This window comes from Osmerus mordax, chromosome 7, assembly GCF_038355195.1.
Source record: "Osmerus mordax isolate fOsmMor3 chromosome 7, fOsmMor3.pri, whole genome shotgun sequence".
NCBI classification, from domain to species: domain Eukaryota; kingdom Metazoa; phylum Chordata; class Actinopteri; order Osmeriformes; family Osmeridae; genus Osmerus; species Osmerus mordax.
The window spans coordinates 8,520,512-8,534,754 of record NC_090056.1 but is presented as its reverse complement, the minus strand read 5'-3'; the positions used below and the strand labels follow the sequence as shown (position 1 = coordinate 8,534,754).

Sequence of the window (14,243 nt, the reverse complement as noted above, 5' to 3'; positions counted from 1 at the left end):
AATATGATGTGACCAAACCATGCTAAAGAGGATTCAGATGTAGCCACAGAGGGATTGTTTAGTACAGTACTAATACAGTGTCTATGAAACAGTTCATTGAGCAACTAGACAACTGCTGTAAATATACTAACCCTTCAACTGCTTGCTTCTAACATGCAACTTTAAACTTTCCTGTACATGTCCTTTTTGTTTCTGACTGTAATCTGTCTATTTCTGTCAATATTGTCAAAGGAATTGAGTCTTAATAATCTTGTGCACTAATGCTACCTTTGTTCCCTTTGATCCACTTTTTATTTCCTTACCTTCTCAAAACAATACTGAATAAACAGAATATGTCATGAAACCCCTAATTTCTCTCTCTGCTTCTTGCTTCATTTCTTCTCTTCACCACAGTGTTTTTATTCATACAACTAACTATCTAAAACAACTAACAACTTGAGATTTGCTAACTGTGAATCCACCCCCTAGTATATTTGTTTTCATGTTATACATTTTTTATTGGTTGTAAATTTGTTCAGCATATTTAGTAGACAAGTCCTCAGTTTTGTGTGTGTTCACAGTACAGCTACAAGGTGTAGGTTCAACTTCACACAGTAGTCTATAAAGAACGATAGAGTTCATATGAAAGTCAGAACTAAGAACTAAGAATAAATCCATATTTGTGTCACATTCCTAGAGGAACACAACACTGTTGGTGCTGTGGAGAACTGCCCATAGATCATAGTATAGGCACACAGGACTAGACTGTTCCTTTTTTAAATGAGTTCAGCCTGAGTTTTCTAGAGACACAAAGAGCTTCAACTGCCCCAGTTGTGTCCACAGTTGCCATAGTCACCAGCTTGAGAATTTGGGAAACAGAAGGAGAGGGAGGAGCCATGTTGCCTTAGTCTGTTTTCTTCCACTGGTGGGGGAATGTTTTTTGAGTGTGGCTGTTCAATTTAAAACATCAGATGCTCTTGAGACAGAATAGGTTTAATTTATTATCTAGTATTGTTATGTTTTTAGATGTTGCACTTTCTGTATATGATACACACATACACACAGTGAATGAAAGTATAGCCCATTCTTAACATGAATGGTTCTGAACCACTGTTACAGGATCATCAGTGCAAATCAATACAAATATCCAAAGAATCTTTTCCATGCAAATGTTGATGTAAGAACCCTTTTGCATGTCCATTCCGTCCAGGAGACGCCACCTATCTGGATATCTTCCGGGAGTTCTCTCACATGGCGTCCCACAACCCAGAGAAGCTGAAGCGCAGAAGCGTGCATTTCCGACACTCCTTCAGGTAGTCCACTGACAGCTGCTGAAGTCTGAGATGTCACGCTTGAAAAGTGCAACAGTCACTTTCCATACAAAACTAGAGATCAGATTCTTTGAATCTTAAATGTGAACCACTACACCATTCTGTCAAATTGACCAATCTTGGTGGCTGGCAGTGCCACCATGTCAAACTCTAAATTCCACTCCTCCTTACCAATGCTAAAACAACATGTGCCACTATGCACTGTGATACAATTCTATAATGGATCCATGTTGAATAAAAGAGATACTGTACCACTACATCACCACTCGCTATGGATCTAAAACATTGCTTTCCTCATCAGATGCTAAACTCTCATACAGAAATTGTAGAATTCAAAACTTTCAGAAACCGAGACTCATTACTTCATGATCATCTGAATGTTTAGTTTGAGAATGTATGATCATGTGAGCATTTCGTTTGATAATGTACGCATGCTGTTTGTTGTAAACTTAAAACACCCATATGCTGTTAGTAGAGGAAGAACGTATATTTTGATATCATGTTTGTAATGTTTATTACTCTGAGAGGATTTGCTGGCATTGTCCTCTACTGTTCTTCAATTCAAAGGTTCTAGTTGAATATACCAACGTTAACTTTTTATAGTTTAAAAGCACTTAACCATTTTGCTTATTCTTTGTGATTTATGTCTTTGAATCCAAAATGTTTGCCTTTCTCATTATGTGCTCAGAACAGCTTGATTATTTGGTTCATATTTACGGCTTATTAGGTATTGCCTCATACACCATATCACATAGATTCAAAATGTCAGATTGTATCCATATGTATGTTTAATGCATGCTTTGTTCCATTCATATTCCAAACATAAACTTGAATTAAACAGTGAGGCCTCTACACAAAAGCCTGCTTGCAGCTCACTTGAGGCCCCATGGACAGAACGAATGGGGATTGTAATGGATGAAATGACATCATCGCCATGTTGCCATAGAAATGTGGTAGTGACCTCAGTATTATTTTTCCTGTGTTTCTTTGAATGATTTAAAAGATAATATGTGTTGTTGACTATGCTGGTCTAGTCGGATATTGTGTTTAAAGGTAATCTGAATGTCATGATATGCAGCGCCACTATGAATTCCAATGCATCAAAATGCTAATATATCTTGAAGGATTGGATGGAAATGAAGAGATGTTTGCCTCATGTGGGTAAAAATAAAATAGGTCTTTGTTAAATAGTGTCTCAGTGATTTCTTAAGCCAACCAAATCAAACCGGATTTGCTCAGAATGGTACAAGGAGGACCTCTAGTGTTGATAAATGATCGGTACATGTTCTAGGGACAACCCTCCAACCCTCCAGTAAAACAGCCAACAAGGGTGGACATGAACTGAACATGGAGTTCAGACTTTTTAGAAGGTAGGATTTAGGAGATGGAATCGTAGAGAGGCAGCTTCAAGTACTGGAACCAGTGCTTAAGTTGTCGTGGAAGGATCTGAAGGACATTTTCAGTGAGGAACATCAAAGCATCCTGCATGGCCGGTCGGAGAAGCTGATTGGACGGGAGAGAGATCACGAGTAGGCAAAACTTCTCCTGCCAAACATGGGGAGGTACATCTCAAATACATCTCAAATACATATCACTTATATCCTTACACAGCCATAGGCATTCAATCAATGAAATCAATATTCAGTTTGAAAGTCTTTTAAAACATAATTTCTTCATTTCATATCCATGTCAACATTTGTCATCTGTTGTAATAAAATATGTCAGGGCCTCATTGTTAATACCTTTGCATAGGGTAATTTTTTGTGTGAGAAGTTGTAGAATTGGCCGATCTTTTGCAGGATGGTCCTGTATTCCACGTTATTTTCATCTACTAGTTCTGATGTATCCCTCTTAAGGATTTCACACCTTAAATGAAACACAAAGAATAACAGCGCAAATATTTCATTTTCTGTATTACATTTCTATAAGAGAAGGTATAAATACAATCTACCTTTAATCATGGTATAAGATAAATGTATCTTATAGGGGCTCACCAAAACACTGTTGTGGATTTTGGTTCCCTGAGCTCATGTTTCAGTGAGGAAAGTAGTATAGACAGCCTGGTCGCTTTTCTAGGCAACATTAAGACATTGAACATTGTCCTCATCCTCTCCTCTCTGTGCCTGGACAAAGAATAACTTTCTGGCTGTGTTCAACTCACATAATTAACAGACAAAGACTATGCATATGTGTGTGGATGTTGTGTTAATAAGTGGGAAAACAAACATTTTTTTGTCGTAGATGTCTGTCTCCATCTGGTTGTTCTTTGATCTCTGCACATCCAAGAACTCGGTCCTGACCCGCTCCAACATGTCATATTTATTCTTCGCTCTGTAAATGTTAAAACACCTCATATCAGTAGCTATACACAACTGCATCACAGACAATTTGATGGTATTGATGCTCACATTTGGGGATTCTTCTCATATGCAACTGTGGAAGTAGATATAATAACAGATATACATTAATATTTATTTGTCTTGCTAATTTACATGATAGTGAAACTATATTTGTTATTGTTAATTTGACAGACAATTACTGTGTACTTACAGGTCTCATCCAGAATCAAGTTCAGCCATGTAGGTAGGTCTCCTGTCTCAGTCTCTAACTCCTTCAGACCTGCCTTCTTTCTTAGACCAAACGGGACAAGCTTACACCTGTTACAATTACACAACAAGGGTTTCTATAAACAACAAATAATTTTTTGGTTTTTCTATAAACCAAACAACACTCTCCATAACTTACCCACCAAACTTTGCAGAGGGTGACTTCAGATCTGGGGGAAACATAGTATAAAGATCAGAATGTTTGGCAAACTTTATGTTTCCAACTCTAACTCAAATTGGCCACCTTGGTCTTGAGGATTGATAAATGACTCCCAAGTGTCATGGTTGATGTTGTAGTAATCCTCAGGTGAAGCCTGTAAAGTTAGACACCTGAGAAACGGCAAAGTATAAATCTCTAATTCAAAAGAGTAAATAATGATGGCCCAAACAGACAAGTTCAACGTGTTTGGGGTATTGACACATTTGTTCACAATATGTAACAGTTTACCTTGGCGAGTTCTTCAAAATTATGTTTGTTGTTTCTGTGTCTTTCATTATGATGTTCACATACCCACATGTGAGAGGCACCTAAATGATAAACAAACTATCATTAACATTCTGCACATTTACTGATGTGAGAAAACGGTCAAAAATGTAATCATTCATGGTTGAGAAAACCTTACCATGGTCTTGAGGTCTTTATTCCTCATGTTTGTTAATCCACAAAGTAGTTTGTAGATCCACTGAAGCTTCTCTATTGTAAGATCTTGTCTCGTGAACTTAAGCCTCCTGTGAAATGTGCAATTCACCTCAAATTGAAAGGAACCTTTTGAAGACACTCCTTAATCCCTTCTCTTTCTTTTAATATGACAAACAAACCTTAATGTTTCTTCCTCCTCGAGATCTAGAGCATGGTGTTGCATAGACATGGTACATCCTGCTATGTCAGCTACAGTGCAGTAGATGGAACACATGAGGGCAGAATTGCTGAATTGGCAATAACATGACAGCATGTCATAGTCTTAGCATGATGTTGTGATGTATGTGAAATTGGTATACTGAGGTAACCTGCAGTCGTCTTGTCACTGTGAGCTCCATTGGTGGTTGTCTCCGTCAGTAGAGAAGGTGGAACCTTTCAAATGAATGCAGTCAGATCAGATTGGACCATCCATCGAATGATTGATGTCATTCAACACAATTCAGTAGTAGGCCTACCTGCTCCCTCAAGCACAACGCTAGGGGCCGGCCTGTGTTCAAAGAGTTTTGAATGGAGGACATCTCCTTCAGATACTGTTTCATATGTAGAAATCCATTTCCAGTCTGGTTGGCTGGTAGGCTTCTGCTATTTTCTTTCTCTGCAAAAAATATAACATTAAATCTAAATCCTGCATACAGTTGCCCAATCCCACAATTTTCCATCATAAGTGTTTAGTAGCAGTCAGGTGGCTGAGTGGTTAGGGAATCGGGCTAGTAATCCGAAGGTTGCTGGTTCGATTCCCCGGCCGTGAAAAATGATGGTGTGTCCTTGGACAAGGCACTTCACCCTACTTGCCTCGAGGGAATGTCCCTTTACTTACTTTAAATCGCTCTGGATAAGAGCGTCTGCTCAATGACTAAATGTCTAAATGTAGTCTACCTAGCAGTAAAACTTTCATGGTTTGCTTGTACATTTAAGTGGAATCAGAGTAACCTACCTCTAATATTCTGTGTTTTATCTGTTTTATGGTTAACAGGAATTATTGTTGACATTGTCAGCATTTCATTCAGTCTCCAAGGCCAACAATGGAATGCGCCTCTAATTAATCTGCACGATACCCACGTTCCATCTCAAATCCTCTCAACCCAGTACTGTACAGGTTTCAAATGCGCAAAACTGTTCACTACGGTAATACATCAACAGTAAGGAAGCTGCTGCAACTATGACAGTGTTAGTGATGTAAAGAGTGGATGTCCACCCTTTTTTGCAAACAGCTGATATTGTTTTACTAACTTTTCAAGTGATAAAGCAATGGACTTTGTAGTGATGTTTCAATAGCAGATGTAGTTGGTTTCGGAAGAAAGCGAGGTGTCGCTTTGCATCCAACACAATCCAACAACACAGCAAAAGCACAGGTAAAAACAACCAGGCCTGGTTTAGGTTAGGCAGAACGAATGTCCGATTTTAGTTGTTAGCTACGGTAGCTAGCTACCCAGCTTGCTGAAATGCTGTGGCGAACTACTGTATTTGGCTTTCAAATAAATGTAGCTAGCTAGCCGTGCAAAAGAGTACATTTGTAATTTGTGTGATGGATCGATGGATGACGAATATTTCTCCATATAACACATAACAAGCTAGCAAGCTAGACTAGAGTAGTCCTGGTTGCTTGCAAGTAAATGCTAGTAGCTAGCTAGCTAGCTAGCAAGCAATTTCATCCGGGCACGAACGTTTTGCGTAACTTAGTTGTATGTATCTTGCTAACTTGTGTGGCTAGCCTTCCGCACTGTTTTGCAGTGAAACGTCTCGCATTATTGGGACGATTGAGAGATCATGGGACTATCACTTATAAGGAGAATTGATCATTTCAATGTTGTACCTAGGTATGGCTTCCCAGATCCAGGTCTACTCCTCTCCCTCGGTGACCTCCAGTGCTTACACCCGCTCCAAGAAACTAAAGGTAGAGACAGCGTGGGATGTTAGCAACCAGTCGGGTGAAAACGGTTACTACCATCAGAGCTCGAGTCAGGCTACAGCATCCTCCCCCTCTGCCTCCAATTGTAACCCCACTCATAGCTCCTCCAACCAAGGGTTCCCACCAGCTGGAGGCTCCAGGGAGCAGACAGTCGTACGGGCAGCAGACAGCACTGGCAGTGTTCCTGGACCCCCTTCCTCGTCCTCCTCATCCTCCAGCCGCCGTGTCAAGGATGCTGCATCCTCCTCTCAGCCCACTGACCTCCACCACAAACAGTACAGTCACAAGCGCAAGAGTGAGGAGGTGGACAGCAGTGATAGTGTCCAGATCCTGGAGGAGCTCTCTGCCCCTGTGGTGACCAACCGTACAGCCGGGGCTGGGGGCAACACCACAGCCCAGTCCATCGCACACTCCACCTCCACCACCAAGAGCAGCAACTCCCACAGTGAGGGAGACTACCAGCTGGTGCAGCATGAGATCCTGTGCTCCGTGTCAAACAGCTACGAGGTGCTCGAGTTCCTGGGGCGGGGCACTTTTGGTCAGGTTGCAAAGTGCTGGAAGCGTGGAACCAATGAGATTGTGGCCATCAAAATCCTGAAGAACCACCCCTCATATGCCCGCCAGGGTCAAATTGAGGTAAGGCGTTGAAAAGCATCAATATTATTGAGATAGTATTTGCAAAAGCATATTAATACCTTTCTCTGTTCTCTGTCCAGGTTAGTATCCTTAGCAGACTGAGCACTGAGAATGCAGATGAGTTCAATTTTGTGCGCTCCTATGAGTGCTTCCAGCACAAGAACCACACCTGCCTGGTGTTTGAGATGCTGGAGCAGAACCTGTACGACTTCCTGAAGCACAGCAAGTTCAGCCCGCTGCTCCTCAAGTCCATCCGGCCCGTCCTGCAGCAGGTGTCCACGGCCCTGATGAAGCTGAAGAGCCTGGGCCTGATCCACGCTGACCTGAAGCCGGAGAACATCATGCTGGTGGACCCCCTCAGGCAGCCCTACAGGGTCAAGGTCATTGACTTTGGCTCAGCCAGCCATGTCTCCAAGGCTGTCTGCTCTACCTACCTGCAGTCCAGATACTACCGGTGGGTCTGGTACAGCCTGTATCATACATGACAACACAGTGACCACCAGATGTCAGATATGTAGAATGAATAGTTCTTACATGAAAAATTCACACATTTATTTAGTAAAATGTAGTATTTTTTGTTGTTGTTAAGATATCCCATTGTTGTAACCGCGTGTAATGGTTGTAATGTGTTTGTAGGGCGCCAGAGATCATTCTGGGCCTTCCCTTCTGTGAGGCTATAGACATGTGGTCCCTGGGCTGTGTCATTGCTGAGCTGTTCTTGGGATGGCCCCTGTATCCTGGCGCCTCAGAGTATGACCAGGTCAGCAGCTCTTCTCACAAACTCTGAGACTATGGATGCTACCCACCGTTGGCATTTACTTGTCTACTTCATGTGAAAAGTGTGTATATTTCTCTCTAATAGTATTTATGCTGGTGTTTTGTCCTGTGCTGCACAGATCCGCTACATTTCCCAGACGCAGGGTCTGCCAGCGGAGTACATCCTGAGCGCTGGCACCAAGACCAGCCGCTTCTTCAACAGAGGCCCTGATTCCAGCTACCCTCTCTGGAGGCTGAAGGTACAGTACATCGTCAGCTAGAAAAGAAAACGACACCTCCTCAATACTCCATTATCAGCGCCCACTACTCTTCCTCTATGTAGACGCCGGCAGAGCACGAGGCAGAGATGGGGATCAAGTCGAAAGAGGCCCGGAAATACATCTTCAACTGTCTGGATGACATGATGCAGGTGAGGTCACCACAGATGTAAATCCTCCCCCTCCTCCTAGCGTTGGTGTCAGAACACTGGAACCATGGCTCATAGGAATTCACCTGTCGTCGCTGCTGTGCTGCAGGTGAACATGACCAGCCTGGATGGGACCGACGTTCTGGCCGAGAAGGCCGACAGACGGGAGTTCATAGACCTGCTGAAGAAGATGCTCACCCTGGACGCCGACAAGAGGATCACCCCCATGAAAACGCTGAACCACCCCTTTGTCACTATGACCCATCTGCTCCACTTCCCCCACAGCTCCCAGTAAGCAGGGGACAGTCAGCAGGGATCTGTGGTAGAGGTCTCAGATGGATTGTTTCTACATTGGGGTGAACTGTAGTCGTCGGTGGGGCTGGGATCGGCCTTGTCCTGGTTTGCCGGCCTTCTTTAACCTGCTGTCCTCTTCCCCAGTGTGAAGTCCTGCTTCCAGCACATGGACATCTGCAAGCGCAGGTGCAGCACGTTTGAGAATGGGAAGAATTTGTTTGCCAGCAACAGCACGCCCAGTGCAGCCACAAACCTCACGGTCACCTTCAGCAGCCAGCTGAACCAGCACAACCAGGTAGACAAGGATTCTTCTTGATGATTGAAGCCGTAAAAAGCCAGATATACTTAAGATCTTGGCCCCAAATATTTGAACAGCTATGTTTCTGTCGCTGAAAACATGGTGGTTTCAGGCATCAGTATTCACATATCAAGCTCCCACCTGGAAGGAATCCCATTGCGTCCCATGCTAACGTGTATGTGGTCCCTGTCAGATGGCGTCCACAGGTGGCCAGTCCCTCTCCCTGAGCAGCAACGTCCCTCTGCTGAACTACCAGCCTGGGTTGTACCAGCAGGCTACCATCAACATCCCGGGCCTGGCCCAGCAGAGCGTGCCCATGCAGACCCGACCCACCCAGCTGTGCCCCCAGGCGGAGCCCTTCCAGCAGACCCTCATCGTCTGCCCTTCCACCATCCAGGGTGAGGGTTGACACGACAACAGTACCCGCTAAAATGCAGTTTCAACTGAACGTTTCTTGTCGCTGAACATGGTGTTTTTGTGTTCTCGCAGGTCTCCAAGCGTCTAATAAGCACTCTGGTTACCCAGTGAGGATGGATAACTCTGTCCCGCAGAATCAGTCTACCCAGCCTCTGCACATCCAGCCAGGCATGCTGACACAGGTAGGACTTAGACACCCTGTGTACCCTGGGCCCATCTGTGTGTGTGTGTGTGTGTGCTGTAGATCTCGACACGTCTGTCATACATAAAGAAGCTTTGCTGTTTTTTTGTTTTATTACAATGTCTCAGCTGGTGCCGTCACTGCACGTGTTTGAATTGAGATCATTTTAATGAATGATCTTCATAAAGATTTTTGAGCTCGACACTTTGTTGTTTTTAGGGTGTCTTTCACCAGAGAATAATAAAGGAATAACCACTCTAGGATTAATCCAGTTCTTACCTTCTCTCTTTTCTTTGGGGATGAGTGGATTCCCGTAAAGGGACGTAGTGTACCATCCTCCCCTGTTTACCTATTTAGTTACCTAACTCGTCCACCCATCCCTACGTCCTCATCCACCTCCTCCTACCAGGCCTCCTTCAACCCCCTGATGGTAGCCAGCCTGCACGCTCCCGTGGCGGGGATGCCCCCCCTGTGTCCGTTGCCCCTGGCTCTGGGCTGTGGGGCCGGGAGGCCTGGCCCTCTGGATCAGAGTACCACTATGCTGGTAAAGCGTCCACACGATGACCCTGCTAGCCCTCATCCAGCTGTCTCCCTCCCCCTTCTTCCACACACACATCTTCTGGGGGTGTGCAGAGGAGCATGGGGCGCATGTGCTGCTTACCGAGTCTGTGCTTTTGCTTGAAGCTTCCTCGTGTTTCCCCCCCCCCTCCCCCTCAGATAAGAGACCCTTTGCTTTGATCCAGATATGTCTGGAGTTTTGCCAAACAAAATGAGAAAAGCAGTATTTCTTATTTATATATATATCTTTTTTAGCAGGGTTTTCCCAAAGTGTGACCCATCTCCAATTGGACAGTTTTGGCTACAAAAACCATGACTACTTGTTTTGGAATCATGCAACAAGAGGAATACCTCTATTAATGTCACATGTCGTTTTCCCTTAAATCCTTTCTGTCATTTTCAGGTTGGATTCTGGTGACCTGTGTTTAACATGTCCCCTATGTGGCTCTTCTCTAGTCTTCAGGACTGAGGCTCCCTAGGGCATGACTGCTAGGCATTGGTGTTTTTCCAGCCTGTAGTGGCCTAATGTATATTGGTTGATGTTATTTTGATACATTTGTGGTTAAGGAGATATCATCCAGGACACTGGTGGCACCACTGCTACCTGTACATGCTATCAAGCCATAGCTAACCAATAGTTTGAACTTTTCTGTCCAGCATTTCTGTGTATGTGAATGTAAGATGTACTTCTTGGTGCATTTTCCTCATTGACTGAGAGGGGGCATGCTGGTGGTCTGTGTGTTCCATGTATGACAGAAACAGATATGAAGACAACCGTGTCTGTCTACAAACTGCATGTGCTCGTTCTGACTCCTGTTCTGGTGGTCCTGGCAGAAACCACCTCCAATCTGCAATCTCCTCATACTCTGAACACTGCCCTCTTATCTCCCTTGTAGCAGCTGGGTTTCCATGTATGAGAGACAAAATGTAATGTGTGTGTGTGTGTGTGCGCAGCAGGGATGGCCGGCAGGCACCCAGCAGATCCTCATCCCCTCCACGTGGCAGCAGATGCCAGGCATGTCCATCCACAACCCTGGTCAGCAGGTGGTCCCTGGCTCGCCCATGGGAGTTCCCCATTCGGACGGCTCAGGCCAGCAGGGCTCCAACTGGAGGTGAGTGCTGCCCTGACAAAGGGATGGGACTTCACCCATTCCGTACTCGTGGCCTATACCGTCGGAGCATAAAAACGGAAATCTAACCAGCACTGTAGCCGGCCAACTCTTTTTTCCGCCAGGGGTCGTCACGGCGGCCAGTATGATGGGGTGAACCAGCAGGACGCTGCAGCGGGGCGCCACCCTGCTCCAGCCGCCTCTCAGACCCACGCTCCAGCCGCAGCGCACCCCAGGGCCCAGCAGGGGAAGAGGTCCAAGCTCCGCCATGCTGACAGCAGAGTCAGGTAACACTGAGCACATGCACACATTTGTGATGTGTTTGGCTTCTTCTTTTCTTTTTTTTCTTTTTTTTTTTCACATGGTCTGTTCACCTAACATTAGTGGTTGTTCAAAAGTCTGTTTAGTTGACCATTGGAGGATGTTGTGCTCCCTGGCAGGCCTGTGTCAACCGTCCAGTCGGCTTCCTCTCTGGTCCAAACCTCCATGGCCTTCGTTGGAGACCAGTCTCAGCCAATCGTCATCTCCGACACGCCCAGCCCTGCGGTCAGCATCATCACCATCCACAGTGACACAGAGGACGAAGATGAGAGGAAGTTCCCTCCTACCTGGTGAGTTCACGTGTGAATCCAAAAGTGCTCGACGGGACGAGGGTGTGTTGGTGTCGTGGGTTGGATTCAGGCCCGAAGCAGCCCCACTCGAGACATGCAGATGTCGACTCGCTAGCTCTGTCTCTCCTCCTCAGTTCTGGAGCGAGTCAGAGGACCAACGTGATCAGCTGTGTGACCGTGCACGACTCCCAGGACTCTGACTCGTCTAACAGCACTCCGCTGAGTCCCAAGAGGCTTACTAACTTGGAGGAGACCCCCTCCAAGGCCCTGGCCGTCTCCACGCCCTCGGTCAAGAGCCAGCCAGGGGAGGCCACTGCTCACAAGGCCTCGGGGGCCTCAGGTGAGCATGGACACAGTCTAGATCTGCAACGAAAACATCCATGATGTACATTCTAGAAGATTCCACCTCGGGCATGGTGGGTCCACACTTACAAACTGATGACATAATGTGCATCTCCCTGACACGGAACTCACTTTGTTGTTGCTATTCAGAACCTGCATCTGGGAAGTCCAAGAAAGGCTCGGGTGAGCAGCCCATCTGGTCAGGAGCCTCCAGCAGTGAGCGGCATCAACGAGCCGCATCAATCAGATCCCAGCCGCTCAACCTGAGTCAGGTAGTTTTTGATTAATTATTGGAGGTGTAGTTTACAAAAGGACTGCTGCTTACTTCTGTAGAAGTAAACTAGAAGTAAAAGTAGTCCTCTGTAATGGTAAAAGGCAGGTCAAATGGCTATTATTATGTGCCGTGTTTCTCTAATATAGGTCCAGCAATCTGTGATGTCATCGTCACATGACCAATCGGTGGGAAGCAGCGGCACCTTGCGCAGACAGCCAACGTACCCTCCATCAGTTTCCTCCCACTCATCCTACCGGCTCCATGAGGCCTCTCTCTTCAGTTCCACCCCTAACCTGTACGCATACCCAGCCTCCGCCGCCCTCGCCTCGGTCTCCCAGGCCGTGGACCAGATGAACGGAGGAGGGGCCTCATCCCGCCACACCAGGTCCAGCCAGGCCTACTCCTCTCTGGGTCTGCTCCAGAAGAACAGCAGCCTGGGCCTGGTGGGCCACGCTCCAGGACAGTTCAATCATCACCAACAGCAGCAGCAGCTGGCAGGCCAGCCTTACCCCCGCTCCAATGCTGCTTACCAACGCAAGCTCAGCCAATACCCCTACCTGTGAGGACTGCTGCTTGGCAGAGGATCGGTTGGAGCTAGCTTAGCCTCACTAGAAGACCAAACGGAGACCAACACTATGGAACACCACAGCACAAACTCATTACAGGGACTTAAATGCTTGTTCTTTTAAGAACACATTTTTTATTGTTTGAGATTAATCAGCATTGTTTTGGGTCATTCTAGCTTCTTTGTTGATAATTAGTTGATTTTTAGTATATTTAATTTTAAAATAATTAATATTACCTTTGGCAGTACACTTAGTATGTTATTTGAGTATTAAGCCAGATCTCTTTAAATAGGTGACACATAGTCAAGATGTGTACTAATGACTATCACTAATGTTGTTCGTATCATGTACTGTACCACAACTAATCAAGCCGTGTTTCCTACTGTATTTATACTTTTATTTTAATCTTATGTTAATGTGTCAGTGTTACATTTAATGGATTGACACACTGTGAGCAAATGTTGTTTGTTATTAATGTTATTTATGAGAATTTATGTTATGTCATATAAATTAAATTAGTAAAATGTGCAGAATTTGGCTTTGACTTGGACAGTACATCGCAAATATATTTTTTGCAGCCTTGATCACTTCTTAATTTTGCCTTTTTTTAATTGGACCTCATAACCTTCATTTACAATTTGTGTGTAGTATATTTAACATATTGAAAACATTGTAACATTTTATTACATATTAAGTTGTGGCATTCAAAGGAAAACAATGCACCGTTACTTATATTTCTTATCTTATGTGAGGTGTTTGGATGCATGTGTCTAATGAGGACGGCCTTTCAGGGTGGTTTTCTGAAGACTGGCGATGAAATGTTTGATCAGTATTACTGGGAAGAAAGTCTGTGTCTATTATTTGTTGCACAGAACAAAAGACTGTTTGGAAATATTAAGGATCTTGTCATGTAGAGTGATGTTGTATGTGAATTTGTCAGTGTACCCAGTAGAGCTCTGATTTGGTAGCTCACTGTACCTTAACAGTAAACCCCAGTACACATAGATCCTCTTCAAATGGTGATATTCACTCATTCTTGAATTGACTTGTGTTGAATCTAATGAAAGTGATTCATGAGTATGTGAATTGATGTTAGATATCTGTATTTCAGAAAAAGTTATGGATTTGGTGAAATTATGATTATTCCTACATAACTATCATAACTATATTGAAGTGAAGTGCTTCAGTGCTACGCAATGAACTCGTATACGCAATAAACAGATTCTTAAAGTGATTCAATGTTCTTGAA

At 44.6% G+C, this 14,243-nt stretch overlaps 2 protein-coding genes across 7 annotated transcripts; one reads left to right on the top strand and one right to left on the bottom strand.

Moving 5' to 3' along the window:
* Positions 1–1,474: 1,474 nt before the first annotated feature.
* Positions 1,475–4,932, bottom strand: LOC136945288 (uncharacterized). Its single transcript, XM_067239046.1, has 12 exons — positions 4,925–4,932; positions 4,736–4,793; positions 4,540–4,645; positions 4,365–4,444; positions 4,161–4,246; positions 4,056–4,086; positions 3,861–3,967; positions 3,719–3,743; positions 3,537–3,641; positions 3,305–3,433; positions 3,053–3,176; positions 1,475–2,855 (listed from the first exon to the last, which is right to left on the bottom strand). The coding sequence occupies exons 2-12, from the start codon at positions 4,783–4,785 to the stop codon at positions 2,688–2,690; spliced, it is 1,011 nt and encodes a 336-aa protein (XP_067095147.1). The 5' UTR covers positions 4,786–4,793; positions 4,925–4,932; the 3' UTR covers positions 1,475–2,687.
* Positions 4,933–5,805: 873 nt separating this feature from the next.
* hipk1a (homeodomain interacting protein kinase 1a) lies at positions 5,806–14,217 on the top strand. 6 transcript variants are annotated; one of them, XM_067239039.1, is made up of 17 exons: positions 5,806–5,968; positions 6,434–7,161; positions 7,242–7,615; positions 7,798–7,921; positions 8,058–8,177; positions 8,261–8,347; positions 8,454–8,635; positions 8,783–8,933; positions 9,130–9,334; positions 9,426–9,535; positions 9,944–10,078; positions 11,050–11,204; positions 11,303–11,488; positions 11,642–11,812; positions 11,947–12,152; positions 12,305–12,426; positions 12,575–14,217. In XM_067239039.1, the coding sequence occupies exons 2-17, from the start codon at positions 6,436–6,438 to the stop codon at positions 12,989–12,991; spliced, it is 3,471 nt and encodes a 1,156-aa protein (XP_067095140.1). In that variant the 5' UTR covers positions 5,806–5,968; positions 6,434–6,435; the 3' UTR covers positions 12,992–14,217. The 6 variants fall into 6 exon arrangements, with proteins under 6 accessions (XP_067095140.1, XP_067095141.1, XP_067095139.1 ...); XM_067239040.1 differs by having other exon boundaries at positions 11,047–11,204; positions 11,327–11,488; XM_067239038.1 differs by having other exon boundaries at positions 11,047–11,204.
* The last annotated feature ends 26 nt before the right edge of the window (positions 14,218–14,243 follow it).

Bases quoted from the DNA above. Each gene is read 5' to 3' on its own strand.
- LOC136945288 (XM_067239046.1), bottom strand. From the start codon at position 4,785: ATGTCTATGCAACACCATGCTCTAGATCTCGAGGAGGAAGAAACATTA. The intron at 3,744-3,860 runs GTAAGTACACAG...CTACTTCCACAG, and splicing joins CTTGATTCTGGATGAGACCT to TTGCATATGAGAAGAATCCC. The intron at 3,642-3,718 runs GTGAGCATCAAT...TAACATTTACAG, and splicing joins TATGAGAAGAATCCCCAAAT to AGCGAAGAATAAATATGACA.
- hipk1a (XM_067239038.1), top strand. From the start codon at position 6,436: ATGGCTTCCCAGATCCAGGTCTACTCCTCTCCCTCGGTGACCTCCAGT. The intron at 8,348-8,453 runs GTGAGGTCACCA...GCTGTGCTGCAG, and splicing joins GTCTGGATGACATGATGCAG to GTGAACATGACCAGCCTGGA. The intron at 11,205-11,302 runs GTGAGTGCTGCC...CCAGCACTGTAG, and splicing joins CAGCAGGGCTCCAACTGGAG to CCGGCCAACTCTTTTTTCCG.